Here is a 25,569-nt window from a genome sequence, read left to right as displayed (position 1 = left end):
AGTTCCCTGTTAAATTGTATACTATTATTGCACTGAGCTAGTATTACTCTCCCACCCTGCAAACAGCAGCAGTTTTTCAAGGGATACATTACTATGCAAGTGAAATGGAGATTTATAATTTTTTTTTTCTCTCTGGACTTTATTCTATAAATGTGGCTGTGAGTTAACTTTGCTCTCAGGAAATGGTTGCTTATCTTTGCTTAAAAATGCTTCAATTAAATGCCAAAGGCCATTCAACTCTTTCCATACCCGCAACATATCTCATTTCTTCCCTCCTGAAGTTGTGGGGGAGGACAACAGAGAAGCACAGCAACAGCAACCTAAAAATAATAAAGCCAAAGAGTAAAACCACAAAAACTTGTTTAATTACTCAGCTTTGGGACACAGATTGAGAAAAGCAACGCTTTTATTCTCCTCAGCCATAAAATGACCAGAACCAACAAACAAATGACCAAGCACACCCTGGTCTGTCTGACAGCTGACAGAAACCCACAGTCACTTATTATCTGCTCTGAAAACTGCTGATTGAAAGAAGTTGGCTGGTTCAGACAGGTGAAGAACAGTGAGACCTGCAGGATTGTCCACATTTACAAGCATTCACAGAGGAGCTAATGCTGTAGATTGCTCCTTGAGTAGAACAGCTTGAACCCGATTGCAGGCTTGTCATGGAGCAATCTCTGTGAAGGAAGAAACTCACTAAAGAGCCAGCCTGTGTGCTACCTTGCTTAGGGATAATGCAGACTAGAAACTATTTGTAAGAAGATACCTTGAAAGTTTTCTGAAATTACAGTGACAATTTATTACAGAGACCATTTACTACAGTTAATTTGTTGCAGTTAGGTTTTTACATTTAAAATGCAGCATTTTCAGAAAAAGGGAAAGAACTGGTATATGTGGTCAACTTTCTTTTCCTTGTTACTCAATCAGCTGAGGTGCAGCCCTTCCTGACAGGGCTGCCTATAATCACCCTTGCCTCTCCTGGCACTGTATTTCTCCCTTTGCTCCCATGTGCACCTACAAATGTCAGGAGAGTTGATAGGACACAAAGTGCTGTCCAATGCACAGTAAGACAAAGATTATTTTTTTTCCCCTCTCTGGTGCTCTTGTTTTAGCAGCCCTATTTGAAAGGCAAGACAGACAGATAGTCAAATCCACATTTTTAAGCTGCTGATGACAGGAGAGCCACTGAACCAAAATAACTGGAAACCCGAGTCCTCTATAAAAAGCACAGATAGAGGACCATCACTGACAGTGCAAACTGTTCTGCTACCTCGGGTAACCCCATCAGTTTGCCTCGGTACAGACATATCTCTTCTCGGGTGAGGAAAGAGCGGCCCTGGCTCTGCACAACCCTCTCTGCTTGTCTTGGCAACCGGAAACTGGGGCACCGTGCTGTGGCCATGAACGGGCCTCGGGTTACCAAGCAGCCACTGAGCTGCTGGTTTCAGCCTGTATTTACTAACTTGGGCAATGATCTGTCCATGAAAAGCTCTGTATCTCACTACTGGTTTTTTTTTTTTTTTTTTGCCAAGCATATAACCTTACATAATCTTCCATAATGTTTTCTAAGCAAGACAAAAGAGATGTTTCAGCCCAACAGGAACAAACTGTTTTATGGCAGCAAACAATGCAGCCAGCTACTCCACAGTAGTAGAAATGCGTGCAGCGAAGCCTCAGGGCACCTCCTTGTGTGCAGGCATCAAGCACGGATCAGTGTGGAATAAAAATATTGTCTAAGTCTCATTTAATGGCTGCACATAGAGAGCACGCATCCCAGCTGTTGGGCATGCTGCAGGTAGGGCAGCCACAGGGCTCAGCAGCACTACGGGGGGAGCGCCAAGGACAAAGACTTCAGTAGCACAGGCTCATGAAACTTCTCCAGAGTTGCTCACCCATGTTTTAAAATGGGTGCATACAGGATGTTTGGTAAGCACCAGCCATGTGCCCCTTTGGGCCCATCGGGGATCCTGGGCCCTGCTTACTGTTGCTAGGGGCTGAAATTATTTGTAGCTCAAAGAAAAAATACCTTGCAACTAGCTGGTCTTGAAGAACACAGTTTTCTAGCACTTTCTGTAAGCAAATGATGAAAAAGTATCATCTGCCTTTGAGAGGGAGCTGGCAGTGACCACGAGATAAGGAAGGTGGAGAGGAAGGAGTGTGACTGGAGAAGCAGAGGACCAGGGAAGGTCATCCTGAATAGCTGGCGTCAAGGAACAGACCAGGACCTTTCCAAACCCTTGTCTGCATTGCCAGTTAGTGCTTCAGGCTTCATCTGTGTGATGCTTAGTGTCACGTACTGGCACGAAAGGCAGGAATTTCAGTCACCAAGGGTCCAAGCAAAGAAACTGAAGTCCTACTGTCCTGTGAATGCTCTCATTATACATACAGAGACAGTGTACAGGCCTGTGTGCCACACTTCAGTCAACATAAGTCTTCCCCCTCCAGCACTTTCAAGGATGTTTTTTAGACTGCTTCTGTGCAGCTCGAATCCAAAATGGAGGCGTCATTGTCACCTCCCACCATGCCTTGGCCTGTGCTTACACAGCCTCCTAATAAACTCTTAGCAGAGCAGCAGAGCTCTTCATTCACAAACAAGAAAAAAAAAAAACAAAAAAAAAAAAAACAAAAAAAACTGGATGAGCCAGAAAAACCCTGAATCATCTGTGCATCACTGTAAGCCCCCATTGCTTCACGTAGGACATAGTACTTCCTGCTATTCATTTGTGCATGGTCTCGCCTACCAGTAAAAACTACGAGCTCTAAAAATTACAGCTCACAGACTCAGTATCACATTGTACTGTGTGACTGCACGTCATCAGTTGACCTGGGGAGAGAGCAGGCCAGCAGGAAGGTGATAGTGAAACCGTAAAGCCACAGAAGGCTCGCTGAACCAGTCAGCGGCCGGGGCACGGTTTCTGGAGAACAGTGACTCGAAGGCCAGCCTCCTCTGGGAGGAGGAAGCCTCTAGGAGGAAGCGTGCAGAAGGCAACGTGCCGCTGCCGATGGGCTGTCTGCACGTCCTTGTTGGCCTGGTGGGTGCCGTGGTGGGCCTTCTGGGAGGCATGGTGCGAGCAGTGGTGGCTCCGCTACGGGCAGCGCTGAGGAGGCTGGGTTCTGCCACTTTTTGTCCATTTGCTCCAGAAATAGATAATAACTACGTCGTGGGAAGTACAGCAGAGCCTCTAGCACCTTCAGACTGAGCAGACCACCCTGTGTGGGAGGTGAGCAGCCAGCAGCACCATTCAAATGAAATGTCCTACAGTACTTTTTCCACTGAGGACGAGGGCAGTTATAGTCCAGGATGACAGATTTCAGGACCTGGCAACATATCTTTTGATAGTGATGGGAAGAAGCTCCACATTGATGAAACAATACCCACTTCGCCCACGCAGCAAAAAGGAAAAAGCTGGTGGAAAGGGCCAGTGTTTCAGCGAGCCCGCTCTGAAATGGCTGCCTGCCTCCCAGCTGCTCCAGGGAGGCCCTATCTCCTGCCTCTCCTTTCTGGAGGATGAGGAGAGGGCCAGGCGGCCTCAGGGCAGCCTGGGTCAGGCTGGCAGATTTGGGGCGCGGAGGGCTCTGCTCGGCTGCCTGTTGGAAACGCTGCAGCGAGACACCAGAACCTTGAATACAACCGGTGCCTTCGGCCATAAATAGGCTAGGCAGCAGGGCACCGAGCCCTTTGGGGAGGGGGGGGGGGGCAGAATATCTAAGTTATTTCAAGCGCTGTAGTTTTGGAAACGACTCCGGGGCTCTGGATTTAGCAGGAGGTGCCGGCACGTTAACACCCCGGCCCGCAGGGCCGGCACACGACTACCAGAGGAGGCCGGCGGGGGCGGCACTGCGGGGCGCTGCCCGCCCGCACGGCGCGGCCACGTGTAGCGGCGGCAGCCGCCCCCCCGCCGCGGGCCCGCCGGCACGCACGGCCCCGCCGCGGGCCGCCCCCGGGCCGCCCGCCGCCCCAGCGCCCCATAAAGGCGGCGGCGCGGCGCCGAGCGGGCTCCAGAGCAGCCGGCGGCCGCGCTGCCCCATGCACTGCAGCAGGTAAGCGCCGCCCGCCCCCTCCCCGCACACGTCGCGTGTGTGCGCGCCCCCCTCGCCTGCTTGCGCTCGGGTGTGCTCTCGGCGTGTGCCCGCGGCCCCGCGGGAGGAAGCGAGCAAAGAGGTGGGTGGAAGGAACGTCGAGCTTCGTCCTTGCGGGGAATGGAACCTCAAAACTTGCGCTGCGCTCCTCCGGTTTTAGAGGACTCCCACTGCACAAGCACCGCTGCTTTTGCATGTCAACGCCGCTGAGCCCCCGTCCTCTTGAGCTCGGGGATCATCTTTGCCTCTTCTTGCAGCCTGGCTTCTCAGCTGTGCTTTTTTTTTTACATGCTGAAAAACCTTAGGAGCATTTACCCAAGGAGCTGGTGGTGAAAATTATGGGGAGAAAATAGACCTGTTCCTCCTAAAAGCAAAACAGATCTCGATAAATTTGATGTTGGTACTCCCCTACCTATTATGGTAAATACTGCCACAATAGCAAAAAAAAAAAAAAAATAGCAAGGAGAAGAATTAAGAGGTCAGTGCAGATTCTGCTTTTTTTGGCAGTGCCTTGGACCCCCAGTGAGAACACTGGGAAGGAGAAAGCCATTTAAGTGACAAAGCAAATGCCTTTGCTTCCCATGACTCAACAAAAACCCATGTTTCCAGCAAGGACTGCATCTTTATCAGGAGAGATCTTTATCAATCCTTTATCAGTACTGCAGTTGAACCCCACTTCCATAAATATTCATGCCAAATGGCTTTGAATGGGCCATGTTTTTGCAAAGTAATTGTGATTTTTCAACATCTGGGCGAGAGGTTTAGGAATAAATCTTTACAAGTAAAGCTGTAATATTCTTATAGAATGCTTACAGTAGGGTTTAGGCATGGACTTTAGGGATTATAAAGGATGTTTTTAAGACAGTTCTTGGAGCACACAGAGGTGAATAAATAAAGTTCTCCTCTCCCTATATTCTTTTCCCCATTTCCTCAGCAGTCAATGTTAACGGTGAAAACTAGCTTTCTTAATTAGACCTGGGTTAGTAGCTCATAGAAAATATTTCTGAAGGTGCTTCAGCATTTTTGTGCACCTGAATTAACCAAAACCACATTGCCTAACAAATGCATTTATGATTGTTCTAAGCCGTAGGGTGATGGTTCTGCATCATGATATGCAGCATCCCAGTCGATACTCTGATGGAATAGGTAACTTGCTTAATATAGTGCTTTCTGTGCTCAGAGATGAAGCAGCTGATCCAGCTTGCTGGAATTTTAAGACCTAGCTCAGAGTCTCTAAAAGGGAAACTAAATTTAAAGTGGATGAGCACTTCACTGCAGCTAGATCTGTTCTTCTGATACTAGAATGTTCTTTTGTGTATTTTCAAGAAAATATGTTTAATTACCTGTCACTAAAATTCAGTTTTCAGAGGTTTGGAAGAAACAAATGAGATTACGTTTGAATCAGAAGAGCTTAGAACTAGCAAGAAATGACTGAATATTCTTATTCTATTTCCTTATCTTGAACTGTCAATTTTAATTTAGGCTGCATTATTTAAAGCTGTGTAAAGAGCAGGCCATGAATAATTAAGACAGCAGATGAAACAAATATGCATTCATAAGCATTTCCCTGATGTAACAAATAATAATGCACTTCCTGCTTATTTCAGAATGATACAGATCTTGGATCCGAGACCCTTGCCAAGCTCCATCATGCCTGTGGATGTGGCCATGAGAATTTGCTTAGCCCATTCACCACCACTGAAGAGTTTTCTCAGCCCCCTTGAGGACTGTCAAAGAAACAACTTTGTTAACAGATTCAAACCTCTCAGACCATGCCTGCATGTGAAACGTGACTCCGAAGCACAGAAGACAGACTGGAACCACTCGGCAGCCCGAGCCAAGAAGCGAGTTGTGTTCGCCGACTCGAAGGGCCTGTCCCTGACGGCAATACACACCTTCTCCGAGTTCCAGGAGCACCCTGGCTGGGACCTTCAGTTTGACCTCATGGGCCTTGAAAACATAACATCTGGCCTAAAGCTACATGAGGAGAAAAACTTGATTCTGGGTTTCCCTCGGCCCTCAGCTGACTACCTGGACTTCAGGAACCGCCTGCAGAAGAACTTGGTCTGCCTGGAGAACTGCACCCTACAAGAGAAGGTGCTGTCGGGCACTGTGAAAGTAAAAAATGTGAGCTTTGAAAAAAAGGTTCAGGTTCGAATTACCTTTGATACGTGGAAGACTTACACGGACATTGAGTGTGTATACATGAACAATGTTTATGGTGATTCTGAAAATGATACCTTCTCGTTTACCATTGACTTGCCTCCTGCCATTTCCTCTCAAGAGAAGATTGAGTTTTGCATTTCTTACCAAAGTGGAGAACATACCTACTGGGACAATAACGAGGGGCAGAATTACAAGATTCTCCACGCAGAGTGGAAGTCTGATGGAGTTCAGATACCATCTGCCAAGAAAGACTGTACAGATATTCAAACTCAAAGGAGAGGTCAAGAGAGAGAGCCTGATCAACTTGGCAGCCCGAGGCTGTCCAGTGGTCTCTTTACCCAGTGGCAGAGTTTGGGTGGGATTGAAAATTCATCACCATATTGGTGATAGACACCAGCTAGGAAGCGTTCTTCCATTTGGCGACAGAACAGTGTTAGCTTTCTGGTTCACATACTACATGACAAAACCACTTGGCAGGTTTTGTTGGCTGTCTGTACAAATCCAAATTCAGTTGTTTGTGGGATTTGTCATACCATATTATGTTACTGAAGTTCTTTGCCAAAACTTATCCTTGGAAAGAAAGATGAACAAGATGAAACCCATGTGTATGCTACCTACTCTAGAAATAGCATGCTTAAGTATATGCTGCTTGCTTTCTGCTGTTGTCTCTCCTGAGTCACTAGGCAAGAGACTCTTGTGAGGAATTATGGAAGGTGACAGTATCTTAGCAAGCTGTAGCAACTGTGTGTATGTGCATGAGTGTGTGGGTACACAGGGATGTTACATGAACAGAACACTACAAACCATTTTGCACATGTTAGGAGTGCAGTAGAGAAGAGGTGATGCTGTCAGGACAGAGGCTCGCTATGACCTTCAACATGCTTGTAGCAGTGGCAGGTAGGGATGCATGGCTAGGATTTGTGGCTTCAGCACGGGTTAGGAAACTTATAGAGGATAACAGAAAAGTGGGAGAAGGGGAAGAGGTAAGATGTGCTGCATAACTTGGAGATGAACAGCGTTTTGATGTTGACTTTTCAAAACTGGTCTTCTAAATACCAGGGAGAGTTCTACAGGATAAAAAGGAGAACACAAAGTGACACAAAGCAAGTGGCGGAAGTAACTGCTACTTAGGGAAGACATCTCTGTCCTCATTGGCCTTGTGAATAATAAATATCCTGCATTTGAGATGAAATCTAACCTTGACTTCTACCTTCATCATCCTACTCAGCTATCAAGCAGAGGGTTTACCTTCTAATGTTATCAGAAAAATGTGCCTTTTAAAAAAAGCCACTGTACATGCCAAAAATCAAGGCTGAAACCAGGGTTAGTTCACAGAACAGACCAAGTGATTTGCAAACTTCCTAGTCTGTAGCAGCATTAGATGATTTGACTCACTGCCTGATCTGATCTCACAGCACCTGATGGTTGGGTATCCTGCTCCCTATTGCAAAGTTAGAGATAACTTTTCAAAAGTGTGTAACATAGGCAAGGTCCTTCATATTGAAGACAGTGAATTAGCTGCACTTTGTGAAAGCTAATTTCTTTAAAAGAGCAGGGTTGCTGCTAGTTTTCTAGAATGAATATAGGCTTGCACATAAATAGAAAACTGCTCTGTTTTATTGTACCTCATTTTCGAAGCTTTTTTTTAAAACTGCTGTATATTTTGTATCTGTATGCTTGTAATTTAGCTTTCTGAATTGTCAAACTGTAAAGATGGTTTGTGTTTCATACAAGACTTGTGTGGGAAATTGTCCAGTACATGCTCAGCAGGTGTGAATACCAGCACACCTTTTAACTGTACTGAAGTAGCATTAACATGAAAATACAAGTCACGTTTTTTTCCCATTGATAAGCAGTATAATATCCTGAGTCTGAAGCTACTTGCAATGCAATGAAAAGATGTATACTAAGGTGAAATAAGCTTCTTTCACTAACTGCACTTTTTCCCTATGTAACCCATGCTGTTACATGTAAACTAGCCATTTTAAGAATAAATTGTATTTTGATATACCTGGTTCTTAATGAGTCAACTCAATCTGCTAAGTTCATTAACTTCTTTAAACACCTGCATTTCTGATCTAAGGTACAGCAGGTTTGTTCTGTGCCACCAGCTATTGCTAAAGCTGGCTCTGGTATGGTATCTCAGGGCAACATCTGATGTTATCCTGAAGATAAATCTCATCTCTTCACTAAATAAGATATCATCAATAGATTATATGATAAGTTGATACAACTTATGAGTTGTAAGTTAAAAAAAAATAAAAAAATGAAACAACTGCATCCCACCAAATTTAAACAGAATAGGTTGGTTTGGCAAATCCCATGCAGGATTCTCCTGTGCTGTGGGTGAGTTTGTCTGGCAGGAGTCTGGCTCAATCTGATGGCCAGACTTACTGCTGAACTATAGCATACACAATGCATACACAGATGCATCTAGAGAGCAGCACTTGATGTCTTCTGGCTTGCATTCACCTGGTACTTAGCTCACTATGCTGTCCCTGCAGCTATGCTGCTATCTGGGGGCGTGGGACATTTTGCCTTTTTTCTCTGCTAGTGCTTGGGAACCAGATCAATTGCTATCAGTACCAAAAAACGTGCTGGAAAATAACATGTCTGCATGTGAGCCAGTCCACCTTTGACACTGCTGTGTGGACCTTGCCTTGCAATTATTTAGAATAGAGAAAAGTGTGTTGGGCCCCAAGTCCCCAGAGGACAGAGGGGTTTGGCACACTGCTACTGCTCCTAGCATAGAGCAAGGACAGGCTAACCAATGCTGGTCACGCACCAGATGCTTTACATGGGATTTCCCAACACAATAAGGAAATTCAGTGACAAGATCCAGTCTAGTTCAATCTGTTATAGACAATGTCAGCAAGAAATCTAGTTTTAATTATGAAAAGCAATTCCAGAAAGATGAAAGGCAGCAAGGCTCTGACAACGTTTCTGAAGTGGGGAATGAACTTCAAGCTTCTACATTGCAAAGCCTGCACTGGATGCAGAACTGTCCTTTCCCCAGCTCTGTCTACCAACCTCAAACTCTACTAAAAAAGCAATATAGTACTTAGTAAATAACTCAGTGTCTTTATGTTTAGGAGCACTTGGGCCATGATACACACTGCACCATCAGCTCCCTGCTCTAGAAAAGTAAGCTCAAGAGGGATTTGTAACGAGTGGCTTAAAGGCTCCTTGGTCTCAATGTCAGACTTCACTGAAGCAAAACAGATGCAAGGTTACTGGGTGGAGCAAAAGCCTTCCACTATGAGGAAAAGCAGCATTTTTTCTCCTCCTGCCAAGTTTCATGACCAGCCATCTCAACAGAAAACGCTTACTTGTCCTTCTCTTGACTGAGACATAAATCACCTTATAATATGAGAAAACAACTTCCTTTAAACAAGGTTTAGCTATAAGCCTGCTGCTTTGCAAAGTTGCTTTGCAAGATCATATTTGCCCAGTGGAGAGGCAATGCTTTGCCGCAAAAGAGAAGCAAAGCAGCTCCAAAGCCCTGCCCCAGACAAGAGAGCAAAGAACTCCCTGTTTCTCCACTCCGTACTAAAGCAGTGCAGTTTCACTTCTTCCTCATTTAAAACAGAGCTCGTACATATCACTAACACTCACATTGACCAGAAAGTTAATAGGCCCTGCAGGAACATGTTAGCAACGTTAAGGTGTATTCACTAAAATATATTAGTTTTAGAAATGCGTTTGTCAGAAGCAGAGAAAAGCAAAGTCATCCTTGGAAAATTGGCTTAGCCTAGGGAATTCAAACACGCATCTTGGAGGATGCTCTTTGAGAGAGACTGTATGCAAAAACTAAAGATAGAAAGCAGGTGTAGTCCCTGAAACAGAGCTTGCAGACCTATTGCATCATCTTGTTCTCTTCAGAAGTCATTTTCCCAGCTGCATCATCGATTTACATTTTCACCACTAAGGTGACGGTGAATGACTGGATTCCCTCCGTTAGCTAAGGAGGTCTGAGGTGTCTGACTTTCAGTTATAATATATGGGTGGCACAGTATTTAAGAGATTTTATTCTTTGAACATAAGTGTTTCAAGTTGTTCTAAATAACAGTACTTCTTTTTGTGAATCTTGGCCTAGTCTTACCATGGAAAAATTAATTTGAAATTTGCCAGTGTTTCATATTAATGAAGACCTGTCACCCTCAAAGATCAGCATCTCAGCATTTCCTGAGAACATAATTATAATTTTCACAGGCAATTAGTGAATGTCTTTTTCTTTAATTATATCTATATCTAAATAAGTTACCATAATTTATATGATAAATTTGGTAAATTAATGGTAATATGGTAAATTTTATGGTAATTACATATATACAAAGCAACAACTCCCATCCCTCTCAGACACTTATAAGCTTTAAAATGCGACACGTAGTAATGAGTGAAAGGTTTCAGTAAGGCCAAAATAAAAATGAGGTAAGACTGCCCTAAATCCTCTCTTGAGATGCCTCTCTGCCTGTTTCAAGGATCAGCCATACTGCAGCCATTCCTGACTGGCATTTGCTTCATCTGCTCTTACAGTCCTTCAGTGATGGAGGCTTCACATCTTTCTATTTATTCTTTCCTCTTCTTACCTTAAAAGAGGCTCCTGAGGTATTAGTCTAATTAAAATTAGTTCCTAATTACTTGTATTCTGCATAGACAACAAGAAAAAACTATTGCTGTCTTTCTGCAATAGTCTGTACGTGCTTCAGAAGAAGTAACAGCTTTCCCTCCTCTAGGCTATGTAATTCTTCACTTAATGAAAAAGGGATATTTCAGCTTTTCATCCTTGTTTGGAAAGGTACCTATCTGGCCTTTGGATCTTCCTTAGGGCAGAAATAACACTTTTAACCAGCTCTGGTGAAAGCCTGGCTGCATGGTCTTCAATATCACCAGTGAAAACATAGCACAGCTCAGTACCCATCTTTCGTTGCTCAAGTGACTTCATGCATCTCATACAACAAGGCCTGGGAACATATGCATCATTTCTGTAGTGCTTGACAGACTGTCCTTGAAGCTTGTGACAGCTGGGCAGATTGAATCAGTGATGCAGTTCACTGAACAATTTATTCATGTAATTCCCTCCATTAAAAACATCCATATTTTTGTGCTTCTCCACCCTATGTCACAAACCACTTCTGACTCTCCTTTCTGGACCAGTCACTAAGATGGGTAGATTTCGTATCTTCTGAAGAAAGAATGGTATTTTCTGTTTCAGGGACAAATTTCATCCATAAAAGGCAGACTGACTTCTACTTGTGCAGTGTTCACTGCGGGTGGCCCACTGCTGATCTGACTGAGTGCATCTTTTGAACTGTAAGGTAGAAAATGCCACAGGTAAATCTGCTCAGGCAAAGCATGAACACAGTGCTGGGGTCTAACTTGGTTCCTGATAACTTTGTAAAACACTGGAGGCATTGCAGCGTACTGAAAGTAGAGCAGGCTACTTGTACATGTGTTACATCCTTAGCTTCCTTTGAGAGAAGGAGAAAGCGTGAGGTTTCTCAACAGTTCAAGCCTGGACTTTCTGACAGGAGTAACTGTCATGAAGGTTAGGGTTACAAGATGTTAGCAGCCAGAACTGATTCAGTGGAAAGGAATGAGTACTTACACAAACATAGTACACCAGAAAGTAGAAGTCTGCAAGAGCAAAGTTGGTCTACAGTTTACTGCAAAAGAAGAATTGCAACCCTTGAAAAACTAAATTATTTGCTTCCAAGGGATTAATGGAGAAACACCCCTACCATCTCTTCATGTTTCAGGCCATTGTAGTATTTCAGATGCTGTCAGCCTTGCAGCATTTTGCACCTTGTACTGCAGCAACATGACACTGGTGTCACAGTCCTCTCAACTAGGTGGCAACATGACCAATACAACAATTTCCCTCTCTTGCAGAGAGTGTAGAACAAAAACTTTCACGCAGCACATCTCCTGCCATAGGTAAGCCCTTCCCTGAATCACAGACACAGCTACAGTTAAGCATGAAGTCAAGTCCAGGAAATTGTGATGTCAAGAACAACTACCTGCATCAGTCAGGTCAGGTCAAGGATACTGTGTTACTGCACAGACCTCTTCAACTTTACTCTGAGCCCTCAAGTGAACCCACTGGCCCCAGGAAAATAGCTCAGCCTATCACTGCTCCTTACAGTGACAGCCACTGACTGATCTCCCCCCACCCATAAGATGCTAAGACTACACAGTGTAGAAACATGCAGGAGCTGCAGAATTGGATGCGTACAACTAAAGGTAATTTTGTGTTCAGTTGACAATCATACGTCAGATACTGATACCCTTCAAACACTCCATCCAGGTTCAGCAAAGGTGAGTGACAGAAGAGCTCATCAAGTATTCTGCCCAACTTCATTGTTCTTCAGAACACCCTCCTTTTTGCCCTCAGACATGCAGAGTCAAGACCAGCACGTGGCCCCCTGTCTGTAACTACAGCCTCAGCAGCTGCACCAGCAAAACCATTCACCCTTCACTCTGCATGGGGAAGCCACAGAACATTAACTCCCAAGCCATTCTTCCTATTACTATGTTTTGTTTTGTTTTTTTCTATCAGGCTATGGCTGTAAGATATACCAGGCTATAATGTTTCCTACCTGGTGCTGTCTTCTGGAAGAATATTGGTGTCCAAATCGTTGGACTTTCAGAGGTCCATGGTCATCTTCTTCAGGAAGGACACCAGGGCAGTATAAAATCCCATTATACAGGTACGCTCTGCAGATGGAAACGCTCTTCCCAGAAAATAAGATAGGAAGAGTTAGGAGAACTCATAGGTTTTCAGGACAAAACCCAAAAAACAATCCCTCCAGCAGGAGATGAAGATGATGTTTAAGGGATAGGCGTTATTGTTGAAGTCAATCTTGTATGGGCCTTATGTCGGCCTGGGAGTGGTGGGATACTGCTGAGTGCTGCATTAGCAGCAGCTGAGAAAATGGGACTAGCAAATTCTGATTGTATGGCACATATGGTCATTATTTGCTGAATAACTGAATGACGTTCATTCTCCTCCAAAATCAAACCTCTCCTCTGCTGAGAAAAATAAAAGGGACTTTTCACAGGCCCTTATCTCAGAATCCTAGAGGTACCGGGACCAGCTGTCCAAATTTTTACATTGGCTCAAGTGAAACCAAGAGTCCAAGGCATTGCTGAAGAAAACAGTAGAGAAAATACTGGATATTTATGAATTTTGGGTATCTCAGAGATGTCCCAGGAGCATCTGCCTGTTTCTTTGTAGAAAAGAAAGAAGGTAAATAAAGGCTTACTTTCCCTCTAGAAAAAATCCTCAATTTACATCTTCTCTTATATAAGTCAAGAGACTGGCAGAGCAATATTCACTTGTGAGATTCTTTGCAGGTGCTGTGAGATGTCAAGATATTAATTTAGGAGGAGTTTAATTAAATTCCCAGGCAGAGGAGGGAAGAAGGAGTGTGTGGCTGATACCACTGGCTGATGACTGGGGCCACCACAGCTGGTTAGCAATCTGCTCCCCCAACAACAGACAAAGAAACACGGCCCCTGATTCCCATGCTTTCCATGACAGCTTGAATGTTAGCAGACAAGAGGTTTTAGGAACCCCCTGGGGCTGTGCTGAGTGCAGCATAGATGTTATTAGAGGAAGAGAGAACCGATGGAGGTGCAAGGTGTTTCTAGATAACTGCGGGGCCTACTCAGCTGGAAGAGAGTGATGGGGTAACCCAGTCTCTGCGGACCATGAGTGGAGACTCAGCCTCTGTTTCAAAATCCATGAGCAACTTGACTAAAGAACTTGACTTAGTCAAGCTCTAGCTAGAATTACTAGGTAGAATTTTTCGTTAGAGAAAACATAGTATTTTGATATTTTCAGTGGACCACAAATGTCAAATATTATACCCTCTTATTTTCAAGATCAGTTACATAAATACCATTGCATTTTATTCTAACCAGTGAAAAATATGCTACTACTTAAATATAAAATGTCACACAAATGCCACAGACGTACACTCCGGGCAAGTGCACTTTCAGGTGCTGTGTAGTCATAGCCTCAAGCAGCTAACTGAATGTGGAGGCTGTGCTGGATTTCTCCTCCCTGCACTTCAGTCATGATTCAGAGAGAGAGAGGGGGGGAAAAGGAGAGACAAAGCCTGTTTCAGCAATCACACCTTACTAGTCAGATATTAGAGCTCACATCATGCTCCTACTGGCTCCAGGCAGGCGCCCAGGCCACAGAGCCACTGTGGGACGGTGGCAACCCAAGGGGAGGGAAGTGATGTCCCCCCAAGAGCTTCAGGACCGACTGGAGGACAGGGAGGCTGTGTTATCTGGAACAGAAACCTGCCGAAATGTTATTTCAGGAGACGAGCAGAAAAAGTTTTTGTTTTGGACTGGATTATAGCTTGACTGATAATGGCAGTTCTTAGCAGTCAAAGTGGTTTGGTCGAAGAAAGTCCAGTAACAGGTTCTCACTAGATAATCCTGATGCACAAAGTTAAGAAACTTAAAAACTATGAAGAGAATGGGAAGTACATTTTCTCCACCCTGAATGCAACATTATTAACTGCTTCAGCAGTCACTTTCAGAAGTGTCTAAGGGAAGTTTTTCAGACACCATTCTTTTGTTTCTCCACTTCTTGTTTACAAGGTTTTTTTTAAACCCTCAAGGCACAGTTATTAAAGCTGTACTTACAGGAATACTCTCCCATCATACTCCTGAAGATCTGCTCAGACAGCAGGGCTACCACCTTTCCTGCAAGACTGAAAACCAGAATTAGTTCCTAATATTTTCCCCTTGTTTTTATACTGCTCTTTTGATAAATAGAGCAGTGTAATTCACTAGCATGGAACCTGTCATTTAGGTGCCACAGAGACATTTGTCACAGGTTTAAAATAATCTTGAGACAGTAATGGTCATATTTTCATCCATGGTTTTAATTTTTGTCAGAGCAACTTCTTGCCTTTCCTGCTCTGGGTCACAAGTTTGTGCATAACAATATGGGAGCCTCTGCAGTATTTTGTGTGTTTGTTTGTGCTCCTTTATAGAGACAGCTCTGCAAAGTTGTTTGCAATGCATTTTTTTCAATTGATTTTTTTTTTTTTTTAATTCCAACCTCCTGCAACTAATCTTTGATATTACTGTGAGCTTGCTGGTTTTGTGACTACACAATAAGCTTGGTTTGACATTGCTGCTGTAGGGTGATTCCTCCTGAACTACTGCCAGTCCTGCAGGAGTGACTCTGGCCATTATGTTCAAGCATCTCTGCTAAGCTGTTGTTCTCCAATGGGCACTCCTTTTCAACACCATAAGCCTACGGAAATATTGTTTCCCCAGACAGCGTGGATTTCTCTTTGTATAATGGCTCAAATTAAGTGTCTCCGTCCTTCAATAAATTGGGGACGTGTGTGACGGCCTCCCAAACTGGCAAGCAGTACAAAAAGGAAAAATAAAAGAACGTGGACTGGAGTCCCTGGATGCTTTCCACCATCCGGTCCTTAATGCTTGCCACGAGTTCCTTACTTCCCACGCTGGCTGCCAAGCACCAGACACGGGTTAGGGGATGGCTGGGTCAGTGAGGGCTGTGCTGCAGCTGCAGCCCAGTCTGTTAAAGAAAACGTTCCTCTGCTCTAAGGAGACGCTGAAATAGTTGTGCTGCCAGCATCTGCTTCCTCTTAAACATCTATTTTACTCTTCAGTTTGACAGATGGACCACTGATAGGGAGATGAGCACTGAAAACCTCCGGCTTATTTTGCTGATTTGGAAATGTAACTGAGAAATAGATGCATTTTTATCCCTCTCTATTTTCACAGGATTTTTACTCTTTTCATTCAGCAAAGGCCAGAGCTGAAAATCAGATTTGAATTTACTGTAGCAAGAAGTGGAGCAGAAGATAGAGGTGTGAAGGGTTGGCTGATCTAAAACAAATATTTGGCTGACCTAAACCTTTTCACTCCTTTTCCTGATTTTTGCGGGCCAGCTGAGTATTTCAAACATAATTAGCAAATATATTTTCAGTGCAGAGACTGCTTCTGGAGTAGGAGGATCTACTTTTGATTTTCATGCCTGGACAAAACAGCTGGATTTCCCACCCTACTCCAAACACGCTGCAAATAGTTTGCGTTTTTCTCAGATAGGCCCTTCCTTTTATTGCCACATCAGACAACAGCAGTTCTGCCACCTTGCTTACCTCCATTCCTGGGCTTCACACAATATTTTCTCTCACACTTCCCAAATTCCCATACTTGCAAAGGCTCCGTTCTCACCTTATATCCTGCCTGAAATTCACAGGCTGTATGTGCTACTGTGAGTCAGCACTAATTACACTTCAGCAGTAGGAAAGTCAGTGGGGATGGAGTTGAAGGTGATTCAGCAAAACACCTCATTAGCAATTTCACACTGGAAGTCATTGCACCTGAGTCATCAGCTCCAGGCTGCACAATCACAGGCCATCGTGTAATAGAGAGATCCTAAAGGTTTTCCGTGGTAGCCTGAAATACGCTGTCCCATTATACTTACAGACTGCAAATCAAAGCACTGTAGAAGGGCAGGATGGTACCTAAATGCTATGAGCAATTTCACATTTGCCTACCCTTTCAAATATTCTTCTCCTGTTTCTCAAAAAACACAGCACTGTAGTCAGAAATCAGTTGATTCTGATGAGTCAGTGCTCATAGTATTATCCTGGCACAACTGAAGGACTAGCAATTAAACCTTATTCTCCAGTTGTTCTGTCTTTTTAATCACTGCCAGTTCTCATGTGTTTCTGGCTTATTACTTGCTCTGAAGGAGATGGAGGCAGATGGCCAAGAAGGTATCACAGAGCTGTGCCGTGCTGATGTCAGTCTAACTGCAGAGTTAAAATCTGCTGTCTGAACAAAACAGATTGGATGTATTCAGTGAATCCACTGCAGGATTACACTGCCACATCCATTAAAACAAGAGCAAAACAGCACTGGATACCAGTATTGTAAAAGGAACCAGCAGTTAATTGTGTGATTAGCTTATTTAACGTTTGTTATAAATTACAGTAATTAGCCGTGTAAACTACAGTCAAAGACATTTCTTCCAAGATTTAACTACTTCTAATTACTTTTGAAATGGTATGGATGCGTGTAGCTGTTTATGCGACTGAGGGTGGAACATCACTGAACTGACACACACACAGAAGCCTGGTCTGCTGTGCCCGGGAGCCTGCAGCCTTGCCAGCACGCTGACCCTGTCTGTCCATACCTTCCCCTGCTCGTCTACCTTTCACAGCAAAGCCTACTGATTATGCGGTATTTTGTATGGGACAAATCAGTAAAGGGCCACCATGAAACCAAGAAACTCATTTCAATTTGTGGCCTGTTTAAAGAACAAAATGCTTAACATATTTTGCCTATCAAGTATTTTACAGCAATGACATGTTGTCCTCTCAGTGCTTTATAAGGCCAAGTGGATAATCTTTCCTTATCTCCTAAATATGTTTTGTGTAATACCCTGAACAGCATTTGCAGTAGCTAATAAAGGCAGTATTTTTATGGATGTTCTAATTTTACAGAATTGCAATTCATTATTTGTTTACTTAGTATAAAGATGCTACATTCTGCAAATATTTTCTCTAATGCTGACAATATTTTGAAGGCATGTCAGAAGAAAAGCACTGAATTTTTTAATGTAAACTTAAGAGACCATCTGAATGCTGAACAGAGAAAGAGGAGAGAAGAATGACTGCAGTGATCATGTCACATGTGAGAACAAACAGTAGGCTCCTAAGCCTGTAGCTGAATCTCCATCATGCAATAATTTTTTTTTTCCTAAATTCAAAATTGAGACTGCTTGTGCTCTTCCGAAGGGGAAATAAAGCATTTCAAAACTACCTCCATAAAATCTACATGGTTATGGAAACCATTCAGGTCAGCCAATGTGAAAGTGTATGTCAAGCCTTGCTCCTCTCAATAACTTATTTTGCAATTTACTTAATCGTACTTTGAAAAATTCACTCACCGCAGCACTGCCAAATGCCTTGTTAGACTTTTGTTTTTTCCCCTTTTGATTCTTTTAGTTAAAGTCTGAATTAAAACCTACATATCTCCTTTCATGATTCCCATTGTTGTTAAATACTGGATATTCCACTGGATTTCAAAGAGGGATCTGTCATTTGACCTCTGGTCCTCCCTTCATTTCCAAAAGAAAGGTGAATTCATAATAAGATTAGCGTATGCCCCGATAATACTTGAGGTAGCAGCTAAAGAGATAAAGGGGATTCATAGATAACTTGTATGTACTCAGAGGAAATTGATTTTCATGGAGAAAATTGCAGATTCCCTCTCTGAAATGCAAACAGTATTTGCATATTCAAAAAAAAAAAAGCAGCTAATTTCTTTAAAAGGCTCTACAGAGCTCTTAAACAGATCTTAAACAGTTCTTCTATGTAAAAAGATATTTTGTGAGTATGTATAGTTTCAGTGAGCATTTAACAATGTCTAGAAATATACTCTACACTTCTCCAAACTCTATTTATAAATACCTTGTTCTAAATGTAGTCAAGATGCCACAAAAATATTTTCCCTAATTAGGAATAATGCATAGTCGTGTTATTCTGATTTTGGTGATGCTGATGTAGCAAAATGTATACTCATAAAATCACTTCATCAGGCAGTACCGCGAAGACAACTATCAAGTTTCCAAGGAGATCCCTCAACAGCCCTACACTTCATTATTAAGCGATGTTCCAGCTTCATTTTCAATGAACAATGCTTTCTTTTTAATTTAAGAATGGAACATCATTTGAAAGGTACATACACTTACCCAAGCTGTGGATTATTCAGGCCCTACCTTCGTCTGTTGCCTCTGTTAGGGAGCTCGTAATAGAAAACATTTTATGCTCACCTCAGACACAACTTTTCCTACTTTTTTAAAAGCTATTCTTCTTCTCTTTAGAGCTGATGGCAAAGGTGAACACACTCAGTATGTTCTTATAGCCTAATTTACATATGTTTTATATAATGATTCTTTTGTTTTATCTAGGTTATCCCACCTCATCTTTATCTTGAATAATTGAACAGTAAGCTTAGAAGAACATCAGGTTAGGAGGAAGAAATTATATCTCAGGCAGATGGCTGTACTCCACTTACTTTCCCGGAGATTTTCAGGGAGGCTGAAGGAAGATAGACGTAGACTAAGTCAGCTTTGTGCCTTCTGGATTTGGCTCCAGCATAACAACTCAGGTAGGTGAGGAGCTGCTTTGAGCAGCAGTGGGCTGCTCTGAAGTTATGGGGCAGTTGGTGCATAGAGCACTTTGGGGACATTTCTGACCATCTAGCTTGCCCTCCAGACCTTTCCAGAGGTCAGCCCGAGTCCCAGCCTTACTTGGGCCTACACAGTAGAACACAGCAGGTGAGACCATTAGGCACCATGGCTAGGTGAGGCTGCAGGGAGTTCACAGAAAGGAGGAAAGCAGGGGACAGGTCTTCTGCAAAGCCCCTTTACAGTACAAAAACCGTGGGTGCCCAAAATATGCAAGTTCAGACTGTGGGCTTGGAAGCTGAGGTATGAAGAGCATGAGGAGAAACCAAAATTTAAACTTTTTGCAGGGTCAGAAGACACATGAATTTTTAGCCTTAAATCTTCAGAAAATGATGGGCCTGAGGCCTTGCAGTCTGCCCTTTGTACTCTGGGTGCCTCTGGGATCTGACAGTCACATCTAATCTCTCACAAATGCCAGAAGAGTCTTTACAAACAACAAAACAAAACAAAACCAAGCATCAACAACTAAATCTAAGAGCCAAGAGAAATGACAGAAGTGTCAGTCTTAGGCATCTTTCCCTACCCCCAGCCCAGCAGCTGTCTCAGTGGGAGGTTTTTCTTGCTGAACTGCACTAAAAGCACTGTCCTCAGCTTCATTTCCATGAGGAAAAGACTCCACATACCCAAGTCAGATTTCAATCTCACATTTTTAGAGCTAGGAGGTATCTTTTGTGCTTAATACTACAATTTGATTTCAACCTGCAAACCATAGACAGGTAAGGAAAAAAAAAAAAAAGAAAAAGAAAAAGAAAAGAAAAAGAAAAAAAGCCAAATTTCTGCAGACAGAGTTCCAAGTTTTCCCATGTTTCTTGAGACAACGCTCCTTGGAAGACCACAAACAGAAGAAAGAGCCTACACTAATGGCCTAGGCTACAATCTTTCTTCACTGCAGCAAGCACAGCTACATCTAACCCATCCATCCTACGTAATCTTCTCACCAACACAAGATATCATTGCATAGCTGACACGCTGGGGCTGTCAGTTTAGCAGACTCAAGCTGGGAATGAGGGAAATGAGTCATTGGTAGAGGTCACAGACCAAAAGCCTGCCAAAGATTTTTTTTTTTTTTTTTTTGCAAGAGATGGCAACACATAAATGGAGATAGCAAGCTTCTGTGGCAAAGCAGAATCAATTTTGAAATCCATTGTAGACACTGTGGGAGCTCTAGATCTCCCTTATGTTCTCTCCCCTTCTGAAAAATTGCCCAACATATCCTTAACCTCTCTATATGGAAGTCCACCCTCCTATCCTTTGAACACCAGATGCACATTTTTGGTGTTCTGCTTTTTTTTGCTTTTATTAATGGAGTGAATTCACGTGAAGAGCAAGTGCTACGTCATAAGAAAGATTTGTTTTCTAGAGAGGAAAATCAAGAAATGGCCTGTGAGATAGCAGCATTCCGTGAAGCACTTCTGTATGACCCTGTGCTAGCTTCATTATTTTTTGAGAAACATCTCTCTGGGTAGTTCTCTCAAGAATTCATTATTCCACCCACTGGCTTGAACTTATCCCATATAGACCAGATATATTTAGAAAAAGTCACAGTCAAAATGATACGATGCCATCATTGATTTATGTGCAGAACAGTAACAAATGAGCAACGAAGTTAAAAAGTATTAAGAGCAGTCTAGCAGATGGGCAAAGCACCAAAATAAACATTCTGATAAAAACACAGATTCAACAAACCACCAAGCCCAACATGTTCTCAGGAGTTTGGGTTTATTTTCATTAACAAAGTAAATTTGCTAGGAATGTTGTTAAACTATTATAATACTAAGGCACAGAACACGACCAAGGACAGTTCAACCTAATTTGGATATCAGAATATCAGGAAGAAAATGCAGATCTCATTGTAGCTCAGTCACACTGCCCCCATCACAAAAGTTTAAAAACATTTCCAGAAGAGCTGCCCTTTCCCACAATCTGTGTAACTAAAACTAGCTACCATAATGGTGTTTGTGCAATGACAGCCCTCAGCTGCTGTTCCTCTTACTGTGCCTTGTCATTCTCTATGAAATTGCTTTCATTTCAAGAAATTTGGCTCAAACTCGGGGAAAAAAAAAAAAGTACAGTAATGCAAGCGTATCAAATGCTCTGCCATCTTAATGTGGTATGGCACCTTGGCAAGTAGCTTCTCATTAGCATGGTTTTTGGTAAACTTGGTTCCCACTTTATGCTGCAGGATGGGAAATGTTAGATAAATAATACTGTTTTTTGGGGAACATGGCCTCATAACTGAGAAATGCTGTGCCATTACTGCTAGTGGCTTGGGTGCAGATGGTAAAACTCAGGTACTCCCTTATTCCCCATACCCTGACTTTGAAACTGGTCACAAATAGACAGGGTGTAATTAAAGTCCATGTATGGTACACATTTCCAGGTGTGCTGACCAGAAAATGAGACTTGCATGGCCAAAGACCAACATCAAATTTCAAAAAACTTTAGAGAAATAATTTCTAGTACAACTTTTTTTCAGAAGCTCAAAGCGCCACCAAAAATTTCCCCTGCCCTCCTCCTTTGCCTATGCTTATTCCCTTTTCTTAGACCCTCCTTCTGCCTATGTGACTGGTGGGTGAACCGGAGCAGGACACAGATCCAGCTACAAAATGCATACATTTGTTGCTGGGTTAATTTTCAGCAGTTCAAACTGAGATAATCACAGAACAACAGTCTTAGTGGCAAAGTGCTTTCAAAGCATGGACACTTCAAATACTGTTTACTTCTATAAATATGTAGTTTGGTTTATGTTGCAGCAACACCTCATGAGGATGGCAGCCCAGTGTGCCAAGCCCATGACAGTGCATGGCCCCTGCTGCAGACAGGGAAGCCCTGCTCCTGCGGCTGGACTCGCACTTGCCGGCGGGATCCCGTTGTGTGAATCGGTGCAGGGCTGAAAGGACCTACCTGCATGCTTCCAGCGGTAGTAGTATCTGGGCCTCAGCAAAGTTTCCAGCATTAGACCTCAGACTAAATAGATGTGTAAAACTAAACAAAACAACATAGCAGGTAACTCTTTCGAGTAGCCTTAGGAACAAAAGCTGAAAGCTGTATGAAGGGAGTGAGTTTGTATAGCAGTTTTCTCAAAACTGTTTTGTTTTTGTTTGTTGTGTATGGCTGTCTCAGTCTATCACTATTTTCTAAGTTAAGAGGGATTTATATAAAGAGAGCATATCCACTAAGGCTCTGTTTATGGTCTGTCTGGTCTAAGTATTTATAATCATTCAAAAATTAGTGATTTTTTAGTGTGCGCATTTGCTTAATACCTTCCTCTTGAGGATTTTGAAATACAGAACTCATTTTGCATCTCCCTCTACTTTAAAATATTGTTGCTTTGTGTAATTCTGGATCTTTCTGAATTTTGTGATAGGAGACATCCCTGTGCATAGACTGGTAAGCTGGCTGAAATGGTCCATACTTAACAATTGTTCGGGGCAGAAAATTTAAGAGCACTTTAGTTTGTTTTTCTTTCAAGTCTGCTTTTTAAATGCCTTACTAAAAACACAGATACTCTGACAGCAATAGCTTACATGCCCTTATGTACACATGAATATCTGTCAAAACAGAGAAATATGGAATTTGCTGCTGTATGTGTGTGACACTTGCAAACTGTTCAATTCAACACTAGTACGGTAAAATTATGTTGAAATGTCACCTGTCTCTTCTGTTCAACTGTGTCATCTATGTGTAAACACACTGTTTGCAGGTGCATTGGTTTCACTACACGAAAAGCAGACCCTTCTTTATTCTCAGTTTAACTATACATTCATAAAGCATCCTGTAATTATTTGAAAGTATATATAATTCCTGTCAAGTTGTGGTGGGTAGGATTCTTCCAGGTAACATGAGCATTGTAGTTTCTACAGCCAAAAAGTCAACAGCCATATTGCAAATTCGCTTAGAAGCATCTGTTACCACTGGCTGTATGGTAGAGGGTTAGGGTTTCACAGAGCTGCAATAGAGAACATGCCCTGCTCAGCCATGTCCAGAGTGCCTGGCTCTTAATAAGTAATCCAGGATTGCTAAAATTAGCCTAGCAAATCTTTTCTTGTCTCTTTCAGCCTGGTGGATTTTTTTTTCCCTGAAAATATATTACTTTCGGCATTTTAATTCTTACACTTATCACATTAGTAATGAAAAAGTGACTGTAGATCATAGCTTTGCTTCAGGTTTTACTGGTGAAACGTGCAGATATTTTTCCCAAGTCCCCTTCTTAGTACATTGATCATTATTTCTGATGGTGGTTTGTTCCACGACTTTTGTAAAAACTGAAAATTGTTTGCCCAATTTCCTCTAACAAAACGACTATGAAATTACTTGTGAGATTTTCTGGAGTCATGAAAAAAGTGCATCTTTAATTACAATTCAAGCATTGTAAATAGAATTATTTGACTATAAATAAAACACCTCGCGGTCAGCATGATTCCCAGTCTGGTATCAGTTACTGACCATTTCTCAAAGCCAGATGAACTGTGTGTGCTTCAGATTACTGAGATTCACTTTGTGCCATTTTCTGCAGACAGCAGTTACTGGATCCTACAGAGAAAGTTGCTGAGCTTATCGAGTCTCAGCGTTAAATTAAATTACAGCTCATCACCTTGTATTCTCTTTGCAGCCACTGAATCTAGTCCAAATTTATTTATCTGTGCGTGCTGCTGCAATACCATTCTAGACTGAATCTGACCAGAAAGAACATTGCATTCTGCTCTTTTCCTCCTCTGGCAGAGGCTTTGTGTACACAGCTAATTCAGTCCACCCTTTGCTAACTCACTGTTTTTTTTGTGTGCTGCCTTTTCATTTTCTTGTGTTCCTTTTTAAAGCTGTTTCTCCTTTTGATAACACCCACGCAATTTTCAAATGTTTCTGACTATATTAATTTAATCTTCATCTTGTTTCCGTTTGATCTCTTGCAGCTTCTTTTGCCACAAGCTGCATTTCTCATATTTCTCTCCCTTTGCTTATTAGTAAACCCTGCCAAGACTTGCTGGTGCCACTGTGCTACTGCACAGCTCTCTGCAAGACTGCTTGCTATTATGTGGATATTAGTCAGCCCTGGAGAGAAGGGCTCCATTGTGCTATGGGTAGAGCTGAACCATGACCAAATAAATAAAGCTTCATTTCGCTTTCTTTCAGAGTTCATTTTCTTTTGCTGTAGCCTCTAGAAGAACTAAATGAGTTGAGTCTCAAGGCCATCAGAAAACATGGAGATTTCTGGATTTTTTACACATAGACTTGTTCAGATTCTTTTCTTAAAATGGGATTAATATCAGCAAATCTCTCATGAACAGCAGAGAAAAAAAAGTGCAAGTACAGAGGAAGCACGTCTGAGAACCAGCTTTTACTGTGTTGACTGTGTGAGGACTGACTACTGCGCGGCACCTAGAGAAATGGCTAGCACTGATAATAGCATTGAAATCTCCTCCCTGGGACATCACAAAAGAACCTGTGGAGGAAAAAGCTAGCAGCTACTAAGGGAGATAAGACACACAGAAATACTTCAGGCCTGAACAAAACCCTTCTGTGTTTTGGAGATCAATTGTTGCTTTTTTAGAAGCGGCTCTTGCACCTGCTCTTGTTCAATTACTATCACTCCAGTGATTCTGGGTGCTCTACATTTCCCCTCTGCTCTTCTTTCATTTTATCCCTGTTACTGAACGTCATTAGAGAGGTTACCTAGGAGAATTATGTGTCAGTGGTTCTGCAAGCTTTGAGGAAGGAAATCGGGAAGATGCAATGCAGAATACTGAGCATCTCCCAAGCGCACCTAGGACTTTGCTCAGTGGCAAGGATGAGACCATGTATCTGCTGCCCCTGTTCCAGGTCAGATCCTTATGTTTCAGATCCTGAAATGTCCTTTTCTGTTATCACAATACCTTTCTTATTTTCTGAGTTGCCTTCCTTCCAGTAATAGCATATAAAGCAATAATTTATGTTACTCCTTGCATGCCTGGTTAAAACCTAGCAACAAGAGATGTCCTTGTAAGTGGTGGGAACCAGCCCTGCAGTCTAAAGAGCACGTCTCTTCCTAAGCAGAGTTTCTAATTGAAGCACGTCACAGCTGACGA

The 25,569-nt window shown here is 42.7% G+C and overlaps 2 protein-coding genes across 3 annotated transcripts in view; one reads left to right on the top strand and one right to left on the bottom strand.

Moving 5' to 3' along the window:
- Positions 1-17,638, bottom strand: part of LOC310902322 (uncharacterized protein) — a gene marked incomplete at its 3' end in the record, with an annotated part of 38,876 nt that extends 21,238 nt beyond the window's left edge. The window contains exons 1-2 of the mRNA XM_083843678.1: positions 16,407-17,638; positions 12,846-12,980 (exon numbers count right to left, since the gene is read on the bottom strand). Of these exons, the coding sequence (XP_083699804.1) occupies positions 12,846-12,980; positions 16,407-16,412 (141 nt within the window). The 5' untranslated portion in view covers positions 16,413-17,638. The remainder of the gene's footprint in view (positions 1-12,845; positions 12,981-16,406) is intronic.
- PPP1R3C (protein phosphatase 1 regulatory subunit 3C) lies at positions 3,885-8,256 on the top strand. Of its 2 annotated transcripts, none has more exons than XM_083843628.1 (2): positions 3,885-4,041; positions 5,688-8,256. In XM_083843628.1, exons 1-2 carry the CDS (start codon positions 4,028-4,030, stop codon positions 6,631-6,633), a joined length of 960 nt encoding a protein of 319 aa, XP_083699754.1. In that variant the 5' UTR covers positions 3,885-4,027; the 3' UTR covers positions 6,634-8,256. The 2 variants fall into 2 exon arrangements, with proteins under 2 accessions (XP_083699754.1, XP_083699755.1); XM_083843629.1 differs by having other exon boundaries at positions 3,894-4,162.
- Positions 17,639-25,569: the final 7,931 nt, after the last annotated feature.

The sequence above is a fragment of the Anser anser genome (genome assembly GCF_964211835.1).
Source record: "Anser anser genome assembly, chromosome: 7".
NCBI lineage: Eukaryota > Metazoa > Chordata > Aves > Anseriformes > Anatidae > Anser > Anser anser.
Note: the sequence above shows the minus strand (reverse complement) of the source record. Positions and strands in the feature narration are given on the sequence as shown.